Below are 22,444 nucleotides of genomic sequence, written 5' to 3'. Positions count from 1 at the left end.
AAGTCTGCACCTGTGTACACTCCTCCCCATGCATTAAACCATTGGATTGGTGCGGTGCTTAATTTGGGAGGTCCCGGAACACATAGTGAGCGCGAGAGGGGTGGGGGGTATCTGGAGGGCTCTGAGGTTCCGGGACCACATTGAGGAAAAAAGTGTCAAACACAACGTGGCAGATAGGGATCACATCCAAGTAGCCTGTCTATTGTGGTGAAACGGACAGGTGCTGATTCATTCAAAGCATTTTAGATGTCGCTGCAGTATGCCCACGTACTTGAGCATAGCTGCGGGGGCTTAGACATGTCCAAATTTCTTATATTCTAATTTTTTAGACATCAACATACGGCAACATTTTTAGACGACCCTGCAGAACACCCCGCAACACACACACACTCAGCTGTGGGGTTCACAAGAGCCCAATTTCATATTATTTTCAAGACATCAATGTAGCAGTAGAACAAATATCACAATATCAGAACTTCAAACAAAATAAATCAATGTAGGCTACAGCAGAACACACACATGAGAATATATAGGCCTCCTGCCTATGTGATAATATGAAGCACACATTCAGATTACCTTCACAATACCAAACAAGTTTGTAAAGAAAAAATACAATCCTACCTTGGTTTTCAAAACCTCGCCCAATGACTCTCCCCATGTCAAGTCCATTTAACTCCTGTCAGTCAATGTCTTAATCTAAGCCATGAGCCTGTGGCTATAACCTTTAGCCTCCTTCTAAGGTTGTTCTGAAGACTCTGGCTGTAGTGTCTATTTTCTCAGAGTGGGTGTCCTCTTTACCCTTATCTACAAGGCTTGCTACCACCAAATGCGCCTTGGTTCGGGCATGTTCAAAAACCTTTTTCTGAGGGCTCTTTGTTGTTGTTTTTTTACGTCTGAAGTTTAGGATGTTAATTTACTGTACATCCCACCCACTCTTCTGCTAGTTGAATCCCTCCAGTCTTTTCGAGCTCCCTACCTTTTTGCATGTTGTACAGCCCAGCTATTAACTATACATGACAAGTCAGGGGTTATACAGTACCAGTCAAAAGTTTGGACACACTTACTCATTCAAGGGTTTTTCTTTATTTATACAATTTTCTAAATTGTAGAATACTAGTGAAGACATCAAAATGAGGAAATAAAACACATGGAATCATGTAGTAACCAAAAAAGTGTAAAACAAATCAAAGTAGCTACCCTTTGCCTTGATGACAGCTTTGCACACTCTTGGCATCCTCTCAACCAGCTTCACCTGGATTGCTATTCCAATAGTCATGAAGTTCCCACATATGCTGAGATACTTGTTGGCTGCTTTTCTTTCAATCTACGGTCCAACTCATCCCAATCATCTCAATTGGGTTAAGGTCGGGTGATTGTGGAGGCCAGGTCATCTGATGCACCACTCCATCACTGTCATTCTTGGTCAAATAGTCCTTACACAGCCTGGAAGTGTGTTGGGTCATTGTCCTGTTGAAAAAACAAATGATAGTCCCACTAAGTGCAACCCGATGGGATGGCGTATTGCTGCAGAATGCTGTGGTATTCTGGTATGCTGTGGCTTAATCATGTTGGTTAAGTGTGCCTTGAATTCTAAATAAATCACTGACAGTGTCACCAGCAAAGCACCCCCACACCATAACACCTCTTCCTCCATTCTTCCCGGTCGGAACCACACATGCAGAGATCATCTGTTCACCTATGTCTCACAAAGACATGGCGGTTGATACCAAAAATCTCAAATTTGAACAGATTTCCACCGGTCTAATGTCCATTGCTCGTGTTTCTTGTTCCAAGCAAGTCTCTTCTTATTATTGGTGTACCTTAGTAGTGGTTTCTTGGCAGCAATTCGACCATGAAGGCCTGATTCACGTAGTCTCATCTGAACAGTTGATGTTGAGATGTTTCTGTTACTTGAACTCTGTTAAGCATTTATTTGGGCTGAAATCTGAGGTGCAATTAACTCTAATTAACTCTAACTCTTCCTTTCCAGTGGCGGTGCTCATGAGAGCCAGTTTCATCATAGTGCTTGATGTTTTTTGCGACTGCACTTGAAGAATCATTCAAAGTTCTTGACATTTTCCAGATTGATTGATGTCTTAAAGTAATGATGGACGGTCATTTTTCTTTGCTTATTTGAGATGTTCTCTCCATAATATGGACTTGGTCTTTTACCAAATAGGGCTATCTTCTGTATACCACCCCTACCTTGTCACAACAAAACTGAATGGCTCAAATGCATTAAGAAGGAAAGAAATGCCACAAATGACCTTTTAACAAGGCACACCTGTTAATTGAAATGCTTTCCAGGTGACTACTGAATGAAGCTGGTTGAGAGAATGCCAAGAGTGTGCGCAAAAACTGTCATCAAGGCAAAGGGTAGCTACTTTGAAGTATCTCAAATATGAAATATATTTGATTTGTTTAACACTTTTTTGGTTACTACATGATTCCATATGTGTTATTTCATAGTTTTGATGTCATCACAATTTTTCTACAATGTAGAAAATAATATAATACAGACAAACCCTTGAATGAGTAGGTGTGTCCAAACTTTTGACTGGTACTGTACGTTTGCTTGTTATTGAACTGCAAATTGCACCTCCTCCGAGCACTTTGTCGGTGGATGCATTGCCCCCATCCCCCCACCTCCCTCGCCCACTGAGTCTGACTCGCTAGTCTACGAGCTAGTGGAGGTGCCGGTGGTGATGCTGAACTGCCGGGATTAGCAGCGCTGCTAGCTAAGGCATCGCCATCAGGTAGCTAAGCTAAGGCATCGCCACTGACAGTTCTCTGGCTTGTTCTGGGTTCGATTCAACATCTTTCTCTGAATTTCTGGACTTGAAAAATGTCATCAAACTCGATTGCCTTGTCTTATCCATTTTTGATTTGGCTTTCCTACAATTCAAATTCAGTAGGGAGACGACTAGCCTAGGCTACGTAATGTGTTTACGTAGGAACCTCTTCACTAGCTGACCACCACTACCAAGACCTGTGCCAAGATCAGTTACTTACCCTACTGGCCCTCCCAATAACCTCTATGTACAAATAAGAGAGCATGTCTGAGATCAGTGTGGCAGGATAGGATGATTACACAGAATTGTCACCATGCTTTTACATGATGGTCTTTCTGGGGGGTGGGAGAAATAACGAGGAGGTAACTTGAGTAGAATTTGATTAGAATGTCTACAGTGCGAAAAGTGAAACAATAAATAAATCCTTGAGAGCTTCCGGATCAAGGCAAATAGGTGCCGGAACAAACAAAATCAACTCAGAGTGGTGCCGGATCCTGTTCCTAGCAGGAATTAAGCACCGGATTGGCCTGGACTAGAGGGAGTTTCCACCATATCTCTTATAACAGTTTTTTCTTTGGAAATCCATGAAACAGGAGTGAACATTTCTCAAGAAAAAGATTGATTATTGTGAATGTTTTTAACCATTCATGTTTTTGTTATGATGTGTTCATTTAGAAATATCATTGATATGATAAAGCCATGTCACAACATGCCATTGTGTCTCTCCATAATGTTGTTGTGCTCCTGCAGTTACAACGGCTCGTTGGACATCCTGCTGGAGCTCATCTCCCGGGACCCTCAGCGCTATCGGCTCATAGTCGCCACGCACAACGAGGAGTCCGTCAGGCGTGCAGTTCAACGGTAAGATTCACAAATGTTTTACCTCAAATTTAGAGATATTCCTGTCCATTTAGGGGACCCTCTTTTGGCTCAAGAGCACCCCCAGAAGTAAAAGTTATGTAAAGCCTTTAATGCAGCACATGCATTACATGACATTGAATTGGTATTGTGACATCTGTCCTAAGGATGGGAGAGCTGGGAATAGACAAAGATGGTGGATCTGTGTGTTTTGGTCAACTGTTGGGGATGTGTGACCATGTGTCTCTCACTCTCGGTAAGGTTCCTTTCTCCCTTCAAATGCAACTTGTATTCAAGTGTAAGTCGCTCTGGATAAGAGCGTCTGCTAAATGACTTAAATGTAAAGTGTATCGTCAAGGAAACTCAAGTCCCTATTCAGCCTTTCCTTGCTTAGCTACACAGATTAATGTATTGTTGTGCATAATATTTACTTTTTTCTTCCCATATCCATCTTTCCTTATTTCTCTGCCTCTCTTTATCCTCTCCCTCTTCCTCTCCTCTCTGTCTCCTCTCCCCCACCCATCCTCTCCCTCTTCCTCTCCTCTCTGTCTCCTCTCCCCCACCCATCCTCTGTAACCTCTCACTCTTCCTCTCCTCTCTGTCTCCTCTCCCCCACCCATCCTCTCTAACCTCTCGCTCTTCCTCTCCTCTCTGTCTCCTCTCCTCCACCCACCCTCTCTAACCTCTCCCCTCCCCCTCTCTGTCTCCTCTCCCCCACCCATCCTCTCGAACCTCTCCCTCTTAACTTCCTTGTCCTTTCTCTGTCCCTCTCTCCTGCCTCTCTCTCTCTCTTTCTCCTGTCCTCCCACTGTCCCCTCAACCCCCTCTCTTTATCTCCTTGTCCTTTCCCTCTGTCTTTCTCTGTCCTTTGCTTCTGTGTCTCTTTTTTCCACCTCTCCCCCTATCTCCTCCCCCTAGCCCAGCAGGGTTACTTGGTGTACAAGTCGGTGCCGTATGGCTCGGTGGACAACACCCTGCCCTACCTGGTGCGCCGTGCCCAGGAGAACCGTACCGTGCTGCAGGGCATCCGCAAGGAGAGAGACCTCCTGAGACTGGAGCTCCACAGGAGGCTGCGGCAGGGGCTCAGACAGGGAAGCTAGGGGTAGGGACGACGGGGAAGCTAGGGGTAGGGACGACGGGGAAGCTAGGGGTAGGGACGACGGGGAAGCTAGGGGTAGGGACGACGGGGAAGCTAGGGGTAGGGACAACGGGGAAGCTAGGGGTAGGGACGACGGGGAAGCTAGGGGTAGGGACGACAGGGAAGCTAGGGGTAGGGACGACAGGGAAGCTAGGGGTAGGGACGACGGGGAAGCGGGGATAGTGTGGGCTAAATTTGCATTAAAGACAGTCAATTCAGGAAGTAAACTGAAACACTTATTCAATCATTTAAAAAGGCCATCTACTTTTTACTGATTTCTCAATAAAGGATAAGCAAATTATGTCAAATGTTTTTCAATTGTTTTATTTTTTAAATTTAAAACACCTGAATTTATTGACTTTACCTCATTTCTCAAGATTTCCAGCTGTTGCCTAGTCTATACGCACATGATTGAAATCAACACAGGTAGGCTGTTGCATTGTTTTCAAATAGGTCGCTAATTTGTCAGATAAACCAGAACCTGCAGGCTGCAGCTCAATATAGGTTTTAACTATACACATTTGCTATGTAAAGTAAGTTAGATGATAACAATTTCTCTAATTCCCTTTCTACAAACGACCCACTCAATCTCTAGACCAGATTGGATTCATTCTAACCGTTAACAGTCTGATGGCCTTGAGATAGAAGCTGTTTTTCAGTCTCTCGGTCCCAGCTTTGATGCACCTGTACTGACCTCGCCTTCTGGATGATAGCGGGGTGAACAGGCAGTGGCTCGGTTGGTTGATGTCCTTGATGATCTTTATGGCCTTCCTGTAACATCGGGTGGTGTAGGTGTCCTGGAGGGCAGGTAGTTTGCCCCCGGTGATGCGTTGTGCAGACCTCACTACCCTCTGAAGAGCCTTACGGTTGAGGGCGGAGCAGTTGCCGTACCAGGCGGTGATACAGCCCGCCAGGATGCTCTCGATTGTGCATCTGTAGAAGTTTGTGAGTGCTTTTGGTGACAAGCCAAATTTCTTCAGCCTCCTGAGGTTGAAGAGGCGCTGCTGCGCCTTCTTCACGATGCTGTCTGTGTGAGTGGACCAATTCAGTTTGTCTGTGATGTGTATGCCGAGGAAGTTAAAACTTGCTACTCTCTCCACTACTGTTCCATCGATGTGGATAGGGGGGTGTTCCCTCTGCTGTTTCCTGAAGTCCACAATCATCTCCTTAGTTTTGTTGACGTTGAGTGTGAGGTTATTTTCCTGACACCACACTCCGAGGGCCCTCACCTCCTCCCTGTAGGCCGTCTCGTCGTTGTTGGTAATCAAGCCTACCACTGTTGTGTCGTCCGCAAACTTGATGATTGAGTTGGAGGCGTGCGTGGCCACGCAGTCGTGGGTGAACAGGGAGTACAGGAGAGGGCTCAGAACGCACCCTTGTGGGGCCCCAGTGTTGAGGATCAGCGGGGAGGAGATGTTGTTACCTACCCTTACCACCTGGGGCGGCCCGTCAGGAAGTCCAGTACCCAGTTGCACAGGGCGGGGTCGAGACCCAGGGTCTCGAGCTTGATGACGAGCTTGGAGGGTACTATGGTGTTGAATGCCGAGCTGTAGTCGATGAACAGCATTCTCACATAGGTATTCCTCTTGTCCAGATGGGTTAGGGCAGTGTGCAGTGTGGTTGAGATTGCATCGTCTGTGGACCTATTTGAGCGGTAAGCAAATTGGAGTGGGTCTAGGGTGTCAGGTAGGGTGGAGGTGATATGGTCCTTGACTAGTCTCTCAAAGCACTTCATGATGACGGAAGTGAGTGCTACGGGGCGGTAGTCGTTTAGCTCAGTTACCTTAGCTTTCTTGGGAACAGGAACAATGGTGGCCCTCTTGAAGCATGTGGGAACAGCAGACTGGTATAGGGATTGATTGAATATGTCTGTAAACACACCAGCCAGCTGGTCTGCGCATGCTCTGAGGGCGCGGCTGGGGATGCCGTCTGGGCCTGCAGCCTTGCGAGGGTTAACACGTTTAAATATTTTACTCACCTCGGCTGCAGTGAAGGAGAGACCGCATTTTTCCGTTGCAGGCAGTGTCAGTGGCACTGTATTGTCCTCAAAGCGGGCAAAAAAGTTATTTAGTCTGCCTGGGAGCAAGACATCCTGGTCCGTGACTGGGCTGGATTTCTTCCTGTAGTCCGTGATTGACTGTAGACCCTGCCACATGCCTCTTGTGTCTGAGCCGTTGAATTGGGATTCTACTTTGTCTCTGTACTGACGCTTAGCTTGTTTGATAGCCTTACGGAGGGAATAGCTGCATTGTTTGTATTCAGTCATGTTACCAGACACCTTGCCCTGATTGAAAGCAGTGGTTCGCGCTTTCAGTTTCACGCGAATGCTTTCATCAATCCAAGGTTTCTGGTTAGGGAATGTTTTAATCGTTGCTATGGGAACGACATCTTCAACGCAAGTTCTAATGAACTCGCACACCGAATCAGCGTATTCGTCAATGTTGTTATTTGACGCAATACGAAACATGTCCCAGTCCACGTGGTGGAAGCAGTCTTGGAGTGTGGAGTCAGCTTGGTCGGACCAGCGTTGGACAGACCTCAGCGTGGGAGCTTCTTTTTTAAACTTTTGTCTGTAGGCAGGTATCAGCAAAATGGAGTCGTGGTCAGCTTTTCCGAAAGGGGGGCGGGGCAGGGCCTTATATGCATCGCGGAAGTTAGAGTAACAGTGATCCAAGGTTTTTCCACCCCTGGTTGCACAATCGATATGCTGATAAAATTTAGGGAGTCTTGTTTTCAGATTAATCCACCACGTTAACAGTGAAGAGGCGACTCCGGGATGCTGTCCTTCTAGGCAGAGTTGCAAAGAAAAAGACATATCTCAGACTGGCCAATAAAAATGAAAGATTAAGATGTGCAAAAGAACACAGACACTGGACAGAGGAACTCTGCCTAGAAGGCCAGCATCCCAGAGTCACATCTTCACTGTTGAAGCATTCCAGGTGAAGCTGGTTGAGAGAATGGGTGGTTACTTTGAAGAATCTAAATTCAAAAATATATTTTGATTTTTTTCAACACTTTTTTGGTTACAACATGATTTCATATGTGTTATTTCATAGTTTTGATGTCTTCACTACTATTCTACAATGTAGAAAATAGTAAAATAAATAAAAAACCCTTGAATGAGTAGGCGTGTCCATACTTTTGACTGGTACTGTATAGTTTTGCTATAATGTGTATATTTATGGTGTATATACAGAGTGCATTTGTAAAAGAGACCTAGGTCTCAATATGTCTTTCCTGTGAAAATAAAGGTTAAATAAATACAAAATTACTAATAATTTCACTGTAATCGATTCACAAAAACATAGTCAAGAACACACTTCATTGTTTTAATACTGGAATGGATTTGAAAAAGAACAGATTAAAAAACTATTTACAAGTTTAAGTCGAATACAACAGTTTTTGTAGTTAGAAAAAAACAAAACAAAACATGGAACTTGAAAATGTCACCATAGTTTGATGCACAGTCGGTCAACAAACTTTCACACGGACAAAGTAAAAAAAAGAAATCAAATTATTTTCCAACAACTTCAACTAATACTACACATAGGATCCTTAAAAGCGCTATACAATCTATACATTTGTATTTATTTATAATGAACACACTTGCTATCACAGAACAGTTTAGCAAAAGGCCACATTTCCAATGAACTGTTTTGACCACTGTAGCTCTTCTCTGTTGATTCACTCTCTTTCTCTCCATACACAGCACACCATTTTCTGATGCATGTCATCTTCATAAATCACAACATTGGGGGCATTCGACGTTGCAGCCGACATTAAAGGTTGAGTTCCTCTTGACAACATTGCAGACACATTCCAGATCTTACAATGCCTGGATAGGTATTTAACATATCAGCTAACCACATCATATGATATAGCAATCTGACGGGCCAACTGCACAGTCGATGCCTTGGCACACAACTATTGGTTGATGCAATGGAACGCCTGCACATCATGTTGGGCTGGAACTGGACCATTACCTTCTATCTCCTCTACTTCAGAATACAGCCCTCCCACTCATATCCAGGTAGGACCCCTGAGCGTGGGTGTGGCCATGCTGGTGCTGCCTGTACATGTGCCTGAGAGGTATGGAGAAGGACGAGCGGGGGTCCTGACAGAGGCGCAGAGGATAGGAAGAGAAGGGGGGATAAAGGGCAGGGGGTGTGGAGGAGGAGGAGACACAGGATGAAAGAGAGGGATCCAGTGGAGGCAGGAGTGAGGGATGGTGAAGTACCATTTCTGGACGATAGGGTGCGCCAGAGTTGAACTGGGAGAAGGAGCCAATCTCGGTGGGCGCTATCGGGGGGTAGGAGGAGGGCGTGGCGGTCTGGTTCTGGGGACATGTCGTTGGAGGGAGGGAGTGGTTGGTCAGGGAGAAGGGTGGGATGTGAGAAGAGGCAGAAGGCTGGAAAGAGGCGACGGACACAGAGGGAATGGAGGAACAGGAAGAGGATTGGTAACCTGGATTAGGAAGGGAGGATGGGGGGTGAGTGAAGGAGGAAGGAAGAAAGGACGACCCAACAGAGGGAGCTTGGATCTGAGTCGGGATGGGAATAGACACAGCGGAGTGGACGGAGCCAGGGGAAACATTCGGAAGAGTCCAATTTTGAACTGAAGAGCAAGAAGAGAGGGATGAAGGGAGAGAGGGAAAGGAATAAGATAGAGGTGCGGAATGGGAAGAAAGAGAGTAAGGGAGAGAGGGAACGGGGTGTGATTGAGAAGTTGAGGGACTTGAGAGGTTGAAGAGAGACGGAGGGGTGGTTTGGATGACGTTGGAGAGAGGTAGGTTTGGGTAGGGGTATGCTGTGGGGTTAAAGACCAACAGAGGGGGAGTCTGGTTGGAGATGGGGACAGCTTGTGGAGCCTGGTTCGGGGGAGTGAGCATGGAATGGGTGGTCACCCCATTCTGCTGGATGGGTTGACAGGAGGGAGGAGGGAGTGATGGAAAAGAGGTATTTGTGGGTGTATGAGGACTGAGCAGGCCTTGCTGTGGGATCGATGGAAGGATGGATTGACAGGAGGTGGAGGACAGGAGAGGCTTGGGGGAGGATGAAGTGGAAATAGGCACGGTGGGGTAGGTGAAACTAGTTTGCTGAAGCGAGGGAGATGTGGTGGAGGAAGGGAGGGTAGGAGAAGAGGAGAGAATAGAGGGATAGTCAGTGGTGGCCATGGATGGATAATTAAAAGTAGAAGTGGGGGAGGGTTGGGAGATGGAGGGATCTGAGCGGTAGGAGGACGAAGACTGAGGATGAGGAGCAGGGTCAAAAGAGGAAGAACCAAGAGGAGTGGCTGGATATGTCCCATTGTAAGTGGAAAGACTCATAGTGACGGACCTGCAAGGTAAAAATAAAATACAAATCTCATTATTGTAACCTGCTGTGAATGTAACTGACACATAACAGCTGACCAAAAGTGTTGTACCAATGACTTGTTAAGTATTTAAAGATATGGATGGGGTACATCTCAATACCCTAAAGTGGAGGTTGCAGGTGAAATCCAGCAAAGTCCAGGTAGGCATCCTTGATCTCCGCATTGCTTTTATATAGCCAGGATTTTCATATCAGTGCAGATGAAGCATATATATTTTTAAATGTAACCTTTATTTAACTAGGCAAGTCAGTTTAGAATAAATTATGATTTACATTGATGGCCTACCGGGAAACAGTGGGTTAAACTGCCTTCTTCAGGAGCAGAATGACTGATTTGCACCTTGTCAGCTCGGGGATTTGTTCCAGCAACCTTTTGGTTACTGGCCCAACGCTCTAACCACTAGGCTACCTGCCGCCCCAAAGAGCTAACCTTGGCCGCAGATCCTTACTTTAGACAATCAACATGCACCCATTGTGAACTTCAATGTTTATAAACCCAAAACTCACCTGTCCATCATTCCATCGGAGACTTTGTTGCCCGATGCATCTTGTGGCCCCTTGGTCATATCGGCCGTGATGTTAGCTGTGATGTCAGTCATCTGGGAGGCAATGAAGGTTTGGCCCACCAGGTCTAGAGCCTGCTGCTGCTCTGGAACAGGGCTCTCCTGGAAAGGCGTTTCGTTGGAGCCATACCCACACACAGACTCAGGGAGAGGGGGAAGGGATGGAAGAGATGCCAGGGCCAGGCTCTGGAGGTCGGAGGAGGAGGAGGAAGAGGAGTACTGAGACAGGAGCTCAGTGGAGTCACACGGGTCACAGCTCACTGAGAGAGAGGATAGAGAAAGTAGATAGAAAATAGAGGGACAGAAAAACAGAGTAAAATAGGATTTTAATTGATCATTTTAAAAACAATAAACAAAGCATATGCATAAATCAAATCATTGAGGAGGACACAGAAAATGGTCAGAAAAGCATCATCATTGCAATTAATGATTGTAGGATGGAAAAGGAATGAACAAGTTGAATGAAATTTGAGTAATATTATTAAACTCACCAATATCTAGAGGTTCATTTAGCTTCCGCTTTTGCCTCACGTCCCTCTGTCTGGAAGAAAATAAAAATATAGATAGGTAAGTGTATGTGGAAATATTAGTGTGTGTGGATGTGCGTGCATGTGTGTGTGTGAGCATGTGTATCTGTGTGTGCTATACCTTTTGCTATTCATGCCATCCTCTCTAAAGCCCTTAGCGAAGGGATTGGATTGGATCTTCAGTTCAGTGATCTGCCAATCAGTCACACAGTCAGTAACCATTATGAGAAGAATTGAAAGTATTGTATATTAGAAGTGTATAAAAACATTCTCTGAGAAACTATAATATCTTTTACCCATTTGATATTTTATGCATATACACTGTCACTCGTTCTCTCTCTCTCTCTCACACACACACCCTTCCTTCCCTATCCTCCTTACTTTATTGTTCTGGTAAGCGGTGACGGTGAGGAACTGGGTCTCTGGGAAGATGAAGGAGTGTTGCCCTCCCCCCCACCTCAGCACGTCCCTGGCCTCAATCACGTGTACCCGTGGCTGGTAACGGTGGAGGGAGTGGAGGATGATCTATGAGAAAGAAGAGAGAGCGAGGAAGGAAGAAAGTCATTATTATTGTCATTATAGAAAATTGGGTATGACATGATCATTTATGTTTTTAAGAAATAGATACGACAAGATTAACACCTATAAACACACACACAACACGCACACACCAACCCCCCCTCCCACACACACACACACATCAACCCCCCCCCACACACACACACACACCCCCCCCCCCCCCACACACACACACACACACACACACACACACATCAACCCCCCTCCCACACACACACACACACACACACACACACAACACGCACACACCAACCCCCCTCCCACATACACACATCAACCCCCCCCGCCCCCCCACACACACACACACACACACACCAACCCCCCTCCCACACACACACACACACACACACACACACATCAACCCCCCTCCCCCACACACACACACACACACACACACACACACATCAACCCCCTCCCACACACACGCACAACACACACACATCAACCCCCCTCTCACACACACACACACACACACACAACACACACACATCAACCCTCCTCCCACACATACACACAACACACACACATCAACCCCCCCCCCCACACACACACACAACACACACACATCAGCCCCCCCCCTCCCACACACACACACACATCAACCCCCCCCCCCACACACACACACACTCACTGTCATACTTTCTTTCTCCTACTATACTCACATATCCCTGTGTGTCCAGCGTGTTGTTGGTGAGCTTGGCGCGGTGGAAGGAGATGCTCCTGCTCTGCCAGTGGGCACCTGTGGCTGGCGAGTCAGGGTGGATAAACACCCGGTCGGGTAAGCGGGCCTCAGCGCCACCCACCACCTGCCAGGTGTCGCCCTGGAAGCGGTAGCGAGAGGTGTCCATGGCCACCATATCCAGCAGCAGGATGTAGCGCAGCGCTGGGTTCAGGCCTGACAGCTTTACCCTCAGCTGGGGGAACATCCGCCTTGGAGGGGGGAGGAAAGAGTGGACGAAGGGAGACAGAAATCAGGTGGGGGAGAAAGAGAGGGAAAGATAATGGTTTCACTACACAAATGTGTTACACAATTTTAGAAGCATTACAAAGTATCAATGGCAGCGAGGCTGAATTATTTGATTCAATTTACTCATTACATTGGAAGAGAGGAAAAGATAGAGAGAGAAGAAAAGGGAAAGAAAGAGAGAGAGAGGGATATAAGGAAAGGGAGGGAGATAGAGAGAAAGAAACAGAAGGGTGAGAGAGAGAGGGATATAAGGAAAGGGAGGGGGATAGAGAGAAAGAAACAGAAGGGTGAGAGAGAGAGAGGGATATAAGGAAAGGGAGGGGGATAGAGAGAAAGAAACAGAAGGGTGAGAGAGAGAGAGGGATATAAGGAAAGGGAGGGAGATAGAGATAAAGAAACAGAAGGGTGAGAGAGAGAGAGGGATATAAGGAAAGGGAGGGGGATAGAGAGAAAGAAACAGAAGGGTGAGAGAGAGAGGGATATAAGGAAAGGGAGGGGGATAGAGAGAAAGAAACAGAAGGGTGAGAGAGAGAGGGATATAAGGAAAGGGAGGGGGATAGAGATAAAGAAACAGAAGGGTGAGAGAGAGAGGGATATAAGGAAAGGGAGGGGGATAGAGAGAAAGAAACAGAAGGGTGAGAGAGAGAGAGAGAGAGGGATATAAGGAAAGGGAGGGGGATAGAGAGAAAGAAACAGAAGGGTGAAAGAGAGAGAGGGATATAAGGAAAGGGAGGGGGATAGAGATAAAGAAACAGAAGGGTGAGAGAGAGAGGGATATAAGGAAAGGGAGGGGGATAGAGATAAAGAAACAGAAGGGTGAGAGAGAGAGGGATATAAGGAAAGGGAGGGGGATAGAGAGAAAGAAACAGAAGGGTGAGAGAGAGAGAGAGGGATATAAGGAAAGGGAGTGGGATAGAGATAAAGAAACAGAAGGGTGAGAGAGAGAGGGATATAAGGAAAGGGAGGGGGATAGAGAGAAAGAAACAGAAGGGTGAGAGAGAGAGAGGGATATAAGGAAAGGGAGGGGGATAGAGATAAAGAAACAGAAGGGTGAGAGAGAGAGAGAGAGAGAGAGAGAGAGAGAGAGAGAGGGATATAAGGAAAGGGAGGGAGATAGAGATAAAGAAACAGAAGGGTGAGAGAGAGAGAAAGAAATAAGAAGTGGGAGAGAGAGATATTGATAAATATAATCATTTTGAGAAGGCATTTCCCAGTAAATGAATTTCCTTTATTAACCTTTGACCTTTTAGCAGTGGAGATACATTTAAATCAAACTTTATTGAAAAAAAAATTGCAAAATGGGTCACAGATGGACAGCACTCACCTGCCCTTCTTGGTGATGATCATCTCTGTGCCCACGGAGCAGAAATGTTTCCACAGTGAACCGTTCTCCAGCTCCATCTTGACGCTGTCCTGCTGGCCTTTACAGGTTGGCTCGCTAGGGGCGGGGGGTGGGGCCAGAGGGTGAGAGGTCATGGCCCCGGCAGCCATGTCATAGGAGGAGGGGTAGAGGGGCATGTGGGCAGGAGGTTCCCTATCTGGTAGGGGGGGGGGGCGTATAATTATAATTCATTAGCTTAATTAGTTAGGGTTCAAGTAAGCATGGCAGTGCTGTGCAACCTAATATCTAAATTAAAGGAAATTTCCACCCAAAAACAGGAATGCCACCGGTATGATGCAAAATGCATCTTATTGGCTCTATTTCTGTATTTTTAAAGTTTTATGTCTTGAAAACTTGATTGCTGACATGCAAAAATTTTTGGGACTATATCAACATTGGACTAATGAAACAAATACCAAAAGATCATTTTTGGATGAAGGGTCAGGGTATCCCCATTTCAATTTGTAGCATTGGTGGCATAGTCATAACAAATGACACCACAATAAGTAAATAAGTAATTCCAATCCTGAATTTGGTGTTGATCAATGACCATTTTGGCATTGAGATAAGCATTACCACATACTATTAATACTCTGACATTCATACTAATACATTTGATCAGAGCTTATCATAAAACAATGGTAACGATTGACACATTTTGACAAGGTCAACTTAAACCATGATCTGAATTGGACTGGGTAATTATGACAGTATTTCAAAGGATTAACCATGAATTGTAAAGCACCACATGACATGCATACACACTGATGCTTTCTCTCAAATACACATTGACACAGACAGACAGACGCACACACTCGCCTCTATAGTAGCAGTCTCCCACTCTTTGGTGCCCAAGGGCCAAACTGGGGTACATCTCCACACTCAGCATCTCTTCGTTCTCGCTATACCTCTCTTTCTCTCCTTTTCCTCTCCCTTGCTCAGTAACTCACTCTATTAACCGCTTTCTCTCTCTGTCCATTTACTGCCAATCAGTGTGTTTGTTCTCCAGTGCGATTTGTCCTTGATGTTTCAATCTTGTCCTTGTAGTATTCTCTGAGTTCTTTTTGGCTATGGTATTTCTTCTTTTTTTTCCCTTCACTCTGTCTGTCTTGTCCCTCTCTCTTTCTCTTCTTTAAGTGTCCCTCTCGCTCAGGGCCTATGTGTTATATAGGTGAGTGAGGCTTCACACATCGGGCCAAATGGTTTTCACACTTCCTTCTTTTTAACTCTCCCTAGGACCAACCTGCAGGCTGCAGGCCCCTCTCTGTTCTCATTCTCTAAACAGACAGCTGACCAATACAAAAACAGCACAGAGCAGCGTGTTTACATCAAGAAATAAGGCCAGTTATATACACACACACACACACACACACACACACACACACACACACACACACACACACACACACACACACACACACACACACACACACACACACACACACACACACACACACACACACACACACACACACACACAGTATATATATATATATACACACAGTAACAGTCAAAAGTTTATAATATTATGACAAGAACAGCTCAAATAAGTTAAGAGAAACAACATGAATGTCAGTCAATACAGAAAATGTCAAGAACTTTTAAAGTTTCTTCATGTGCAGTCACAAAAACTATCACGCTCTATGATGAAATGGGCTCTCATGAGGACCATCACAGGAAAGGAAGAGCCAGAGTTACCTCTGCTGCAGAGCATAAGTTCATTAGAGTTACCAGACTCAGATATTGCAGCCCAAATAGATGTTTCAAGGAGTTCAAGTAACAGACACATCTCAACATCAACTGTTCAGAGGAGACTGTGTGAATCAGGCCTTCATGGTCGAATTATTGCAAAGAAACCACTACTAAAGGACACCAATAAGAATAGACTTTCTAGGGACAAGAAACACGAGCAATGGACATTAGACCGGTGGAAATCTGTCCTTAGGTCTGATGAGTCCAAATTTGAGATTTTTGGTTCCAAACGCTGTGTCATTGTGAAACGGATGATCTCTGCACGTGTGGTTCCCATCGTGAAGCATGGAGGAGGAGGTATGATGGTGTAGAGGTGCTTTGCTAGTGACACTGTCAGTGATTTATTTAGAATTAAAGTCACAATTGTTTTGCAAATTTAGTAAAAGACCCTTTGCTTTGAGACTTGAAATTGAGCTCAGGTGCATCCTGTTTCCATTGATCATCCTTGAGATGTTTCTTCAACTAGATTGGAGTCCACCTGTGGTAAATTCAATTGATTGGACATGACTCTGAAAGGTACAGACCTTCCAGAGTCACACAGTTGACTGCGTGTCAGAGCAAAAACCAAACCATGAATTGTTCGTAGAGCTCAGAGACAGGATAGGGTCAAGGCTCCGATCTGGGGAAGGGTACCAAAACATTTCTGCAGTATTAAAAGTCCCCAAGAACAGCATGACTCTCCGTCATTCTTAAATGGAAAAAGTTTGGAACCACCAAGACTCTTCCTAGAGCTGGAAGCCACGGCCAAACTGAGCAATCGGGGAGAAGTGCCTTGGTCAGGGAGGTGCCCAAGAACTCGATGGTCACTCTGACAGAGCTCTAGAGTTCCTCTGTGGAGATGGGAGAACCTTCCAGATGGAGAACCATCTCTGTAGCACTCCACCAATCAGGCCTTTATGGTAGAGTGGTCAGATGGAAGTCACCCCTCTATAAAAGGCACATGACAGCCTGCTTGGAGTTTGTCAAATGGAACCTAAAGACTCTCAGACCATGAGAAACAAGATTATCTGGTCTGATGAAACCAAGATTGAACTCTTTGGCCTGAATGCCAAGCGTCTGGAGGAAACCTAGCACCATCCCTATGGTGAAGCATGGTGGTGGCAGCATCATGCTGTGGATGTGTTTTTCAGGGGAAGGGACTGGGAGACTAGTCAGTATCAAGGCAAAGATGAATGGAGCAAAGTACAGAGAGATCCTTGATGAAAACCTGCTCAACAGCCCTCAGGACCTCAGACTGAGGCGAAGGTTCACCTTCCAATAGGACAACTACCCTAAGCACACAGCCAAGAAAATGCAGGAGTAGCTTTGGTACAAGTTTCTGAATGGGAGAAATTCCCCAAATACAGGGGTGCCAAGCTTTTAGCATCATACCCAAGAATACTCAATGCTGTAATTGCTGCCAAAGGTGCTTCAACAAAGTACTGAGTAAAGGGTCTGAATACTTGTGTAAATGTCATATTTTTTTTTTAATTTTTTTTATTTTTTATTCTAAAAACCTGTTTTTGCTTTGTCATTATGGGGTATTGTGTGTAGTTTGATTAGGGGGAAAAGTCTGTAACCTAACAAAATGTGGAATAGTCAAGGGGTCTGAATACTTTCAGAAGGCACTGTATATATACACTACATGACCAAAGTATGTGGACACCTGCTTGTCAAACCTCTCATTCCAAAATCATGGGCATTAATATGGAGTTGGTCCCCCCTTTGCTGCTATAACAGACTCTACTCTTCTGGGAAGGTTTTCCACTAGTTGTTTAGGACATTGCTTTGTAGATTTGCTTCCATTCAGCCACAAGAGCACTAGTAAGGTTGGGCGATTCAATTATCTCCACAAACCATTACTCTCGCTTTCTGCACGGGGGCATTGTCATGCTGAAACAGGAAAGGGTGTTCCCCAAACTGTTACCACAAAGTTAGAAACACAGAATCGTCTAGAATGTCATTGTATGCTGTAGTGTTAAGATTTCCCCTCACTGAAACAAAGGGGCCTAGCCCAAACCATGAAAAACATCACCAGACCATTTTTCCTCCTCCACCAATCTTACCAGTTGGCACTATGCATTGGGGCAGGTAGCATTCTCCTGGCATCCGTCAAACCCAGTTTCGTCCGTCGGACTGCCAGATGGTGAAGCGTGATTCCTCACTCCAGAGAACGCATTTCCACTGCTCCAGAGTCCAATGGCGGCTAGCATAACAATACTACAGCTGATGAACAGTTATTGGGCTTCCAGAGGTAGTTTGGAACTTGGCAGTGAGTGTTACACCCGAGGACAGACGATTTTTACACGCATACACACTTTAGCACTCGGTGGTCCCGTAATGTAAGCTTGTGTGACCACATTGTAGACGTTTCCACTTCCCAATAAGAGCACTTACAGTTGACCGGGGCAGCTCTAGCAGAACAGAAATTTGACAAACTGACTTGTTGGAAAGGTGGCATTCTATGACGGTGCCACATTGAAAGTCACTGAGCGCTTCAGTAAGGCCATTCTACTGGCAATGTTTATCTATGGAGATTGTATGGCTGTGTGCTCGATGTTATACACCTGTCAGCAACGGGTGTGGCTGAAATAGCCGAATCCACTAATTTGAATGGGTGTCCACATACAGTTGAAGTCGATATTGCTTCAAAATATCCACATAATTTTCCATCCTCATGATGCCATCTATTTTGTGAAGTGCACCAGTCCTTCCTGCAGCAAAGCACCCCCACAACATGATGCTGCCACCCCCGTGCTTCACGGTTGGGATAGTGTTCTTCGGCTTGCAAGCCTCCCCCTTTTTCCTCCAAACGTAACAATGGTCATTATGGCCAAACAGTTCTATTTTTGTTTTATCAGACAAGAGGACATTTCTCCAAAAAGTATGAGCTTTGTCCCCATGTGCAGTTGCAAACCGTAGTCTGGCATTTTTATGGCGGTTTTGGAGCAGTGGCTTCTTCCTTGCTGAGCGGCCTTTCAGGTTATGTTGATATAGGACTTGTTTTACTGTGGATATAGATCTTTTTGTACCTGTTTCCTCCATCATATTCACAATGTCCTTTGCTTTTGTTCTGGGATTGATTTGCACTTTTAACACCAAAGTACTTTCATCTCTAGGAGACAGAACGGGTCTCCTTCCTGAGCGGTATGACGGCTGCGTGGTCCCATGGTGTTTATACTTGCATTCTATTGTTTGTACAGATGAACGTGGTACCTTCAGGCGTTTCGAAATGGCTCCCAAAGATGAACTAGAGTTGTGGAGGTCTACAATTTTTTTTCTGAGGTCTTGACTGATTTCTTTTGATTTTCCCATGATGTCAAACAAAGAGGCACAGTGTTTGAAGGTAGGCCTTGAAATACATCCACAGGTACACCTCCAATTGGCTCAAATGATGTCAATTAGCCTATCAGAATCTTCTAAAGCCATTACAAATTTCTAGAATTTTCTAAGCTGTTTAAAGGCACAGTCAACTTAGTGTATGTACACTTCTGACCCACTGGAATTGTGATGCAGTGAATTATAAGTGAAATAATCTGTCTGTAAACAATTGTTGGAAAAACTTACTTGTGTCATGCACAAAGTAGATGTCCTAACCAACTTGCAAAAACTATAGTTTGTTACAAGAAATTTGTGGAGTGGTTGAAAAACAGGTTTTAATGACTCCAACCTAAGTGTATGTAAACTTCCGACTTCAACTGTATTTTGGTGTATATGGTGTATGTATATAATTTTTTCATACTTTGTCATTACTGAAAAATTAACTTGGTTGTTATCTTAGATGTATTTGTGACATGCATACAGCCCCTGAAATGTCTTTCACCTCTGTACCTTAATCCATCTGTCGAAAGGGTTTGTCACAGTAAAAGGACAGATATCACTGACATTAGTACCAATACTTTTCCCTAGTGATGAACCAGCAGTTAACATGTTTTCAGATTCAGAGTGTTTAATAGTCACATGTACAGAGGTGCAGGTGTAATTGCAGGGTACAGTGAATAGCTTAGGCTCCAAGCTACAACATGCAGGACTAAGTGAAATAAAATAATGAAAAAAATCAAATAAAAATAAATGTATTAATAGCACTATATACATCATAACTGTAGCGGTGTTTAATAAATACATGTCCATGGGGGGTGGGAGTGGAGGCAGAGTAAAGACTGTTGATGGGGAGGGAATGACCATTGAGGGGGTGTGGGGACCAAGTTAAATAAAACCAATAATCAAAATGATCTATAATATACTGCCCATCACTGTCAACACACACACACACACACTCCCCCCCATCACACACATGCCTATATTGGGGGGCTACTGGCGGGTTCCCTGTGGTCATTTGATTGCTTTAGTCTTCCTCTCTGGGACTCCCTGTCACCCTCTCCCAGTAGGAGACCAGGGGTCGTATGCAGGTGGAAGACTTGGACAGAGGCAGTTTGGTCCTGGGCTGCCAGTTTGGTCTTTACATAAACAAGGATGTCTAGAATTCTCTAGAATTCTAAAAAGAAGCATGGTGTAAGAATTGACATTTGTGAAATAATCAATACCTGCACACTGATGAACGTTTCAGCTGATTTACAACGGTTTGATCCGATTGTCTTCATCAGAACTAAATTCAAAGCATTTATTTGCTAGTTCAATTAATGGTTAATTAATGCTAGGTTATTAATGGCTGTAATAACAATGGAGGTGATATCAGTTATGCTCAGAAATGCAGTCCAGACATTTCCATGTTGATTTTTCAGAATCACAGCACATTCCTCAGTTAAGTTTAGTGAGTGCTGGTTAGACAGGCGTTAAATTCATATTTGGAGGTGTTGAACTGTCATCATAACAGTTTTGCATTCCATTGTAATTTTGGACCGAAATCTATTTTCAGCATGATCCTCAATTAGACCTGTTTTACTATTTTACAACAGAGTGACTTCTTGTCAACATTCAGCCATGCTGATTGATCCATGATTCGTTGAATATATACTGAACCAAAATATAAATGCAACATGCAACAATTTCAACGATTTGAATGAGTTACAGTTCCTATAAGGAAATCAATCAATTGAAATAAATAAATGAGGCCCTAATCTATGGATTTCACTTGACTGGGCAGGGACCTAGCCATTGGTGGGCCTTGGAGGGTATAGGCCCACCCATTGGGAAGCCAGGCTCAGCCAATCACAATGATTTTTTCCTCAGTTTGATCAGCTGTCCGGGTGGCTGGTCTCAGACAATCCAGCAGGTGAAGAAGCCGGACGTGAAGGTCCTGGGCTAGCGTGGTGACAAGTTGTCTGCGGTTGGACGTACTGCCAAATTCTCTAAAACGATGTTGGAGGCAGCTTATGGTAGAGAAATGAACATTCAATTCTCTGGCAACAGCTCTGGTGGACATTCCTGTAGTCAGCATGTCATTTGCATGCTCCCTCAGAACTTGAGACATCTGTGGCATTGTGTTGTGTGACAAAACTGCACATTTTAGAGTGGCCTTTTATTGACCCCAGCTTCTTGATATGCCACACTTGTCAGGTGTTGGGTTTATATGTGTTGTTTTTCAGTATAGATTTCCCCATCATCTAACGTGTTCCATGTTGGGTTTATATGTGTTGTTTTTCAGTATAGATTTCCCCATCATCTAACGTGTTCCATGTTGGGTTTATATGTGTTCTTTTTCAGTATAGATTTCCCCATCATCTAACGTGTTCCATGTTGGGTTTATATGTGTTCTTTTTCAGTATAGATTTCCCCATTGTCTAACGTGTTACATGTTGGGTTTATATGTGTTGTTTTTCAGTATTGATTTCCCCATCATCTAACGTGTTACGTTGGGTTTATATGTGTTGTTTTTCAGTATAGATTTCCCCATCGTCTAACGTGTTACATGTTGGGTTTATATGTGTTGTTTTTCAGTATAGATTTCCCCATCATCTAACGTGTTACATGTTGGGTTTATATGTGTTGTTTTTCAGTATAGATTTCCCCATCATCTAACGTGTTACATGTTGGGTTTATATGTGTTGTTTTTCAGTATAGATTTCCCCATCATCTAACATGTTACATGTTGGGTTTATATGTGTTGTTTTTCAGTATAGATTTCCCCATCATCTAACATGTTACATGTTGGGTTTATATGTGTTGTTTTTCAGTATAGATTTCCCCATCATCTAACATGTTACATGTTGGGTTTATATGTGTTGTTTTTCAGTATAGATTTCCCCATCATCTAACGTGTTCCATGTTGGGTTTATATGTGTTCTTTTTCAGTATAGATTTCCCCATCATCTAACGTGTTCCATGTTGGGTTTATATGTGTTCTTTTTCAGTATAGATTTCCCCATCATCTAACGTGTTCCATGTTGGGTTTATATGTGTTCTTTTTCAGTATAGATTTCCCCATTGTCTAACGTGTTACATGTTGGGTTTATATGTGTTGTTTTTCAGTATTGATTTCCCCATCATCTAACATGTTACATGTTGGGTTTATATGTGTTGTTTTTCAGTATAGATTTCCCCATCATCTAACGTGTTACATGTTGGGTTTATATGTG

General features: G+C 44.4%; 2 protein-coding genes across 3 annotated transcripts in view; one reads left to right on the top strand and one right to left on the bottom strand.

The window, feature by feature from the left end:
- prodh2 (proline dehydrogenase 2) overlaps window positions 1-4,796 on the top strand; it is a 29,998-nt gene extending 25,202 nt beyond the window's left edge. For both annotated transcript variants that reach the window (XM_064950972.1, XM_064950973.1), the window contains exons 9-11: window positions 3,543-3,653; window positions 3,818-3,906; window positions 4,569-4,796. In XM_064950972.1, the coding sequence (XP_064807044.1) occupies window positions 3,543-3,653; window positions 3,818-3,906; window positions 4,569-4,750 (382 nt within the window). In that variant the 3' untranslated portion in view covers window positions 4,751-4,796. The remainder of the gene's footprint in view (window positions 1-3,542; window positions 3,654-3,817; window positions 3,907-4,568) is intronic.
- Window positions 4,797-8,788: 3,992 nt separating this feature from the next.
- tbx6 (T-box transcription factor 6) lies at window positions 8,789-15,066 on the bottom strand. The gene is made up of 8 exons (XM_064952924.1): window positions 14,997-15,066; window positions 14,121-14,334; window positions 12,492-12,759; window positions 11,632-11,775; window positions 11,372-11,442; window positions 11,215-11,264; window positions 10,668-10,983; window positions 8,789-10,124 (listed from the first exon to the last, which is right to left on the bottom strand). Exons 1-8 carry the CDS (start codon window positions 15,064-15,066, stop codon window positions 8,789-8,791), a joined length of 2,469 nt encoding a protein of 822 aa, XP_064808996.1.
- Between the last annotated feature and the right edge of the window lie 7,378 nt (window positions 15,067-22,444).

The sequence above is a fragment of the Oncorhynchus masou genome, chromosome 31, assembly GCF_036934945.1.
Source record: "Oncorhynchus masou masou isolate Uvic2021 chromosome 31, UVic_Omas_1.1, whole genome shotgun sequence".
Lineage (NCBI taxonomy): Eukaryota > Metazoa > Chordata > Actinopteri > Salmoniformes > Salmonidae > Oncorhynchus > Oncorhynchus masou.
Note: the sequence above shows the minus strand (reverse complement) of the source record. Positions and strands in the feature narration are given on the sequence as shown.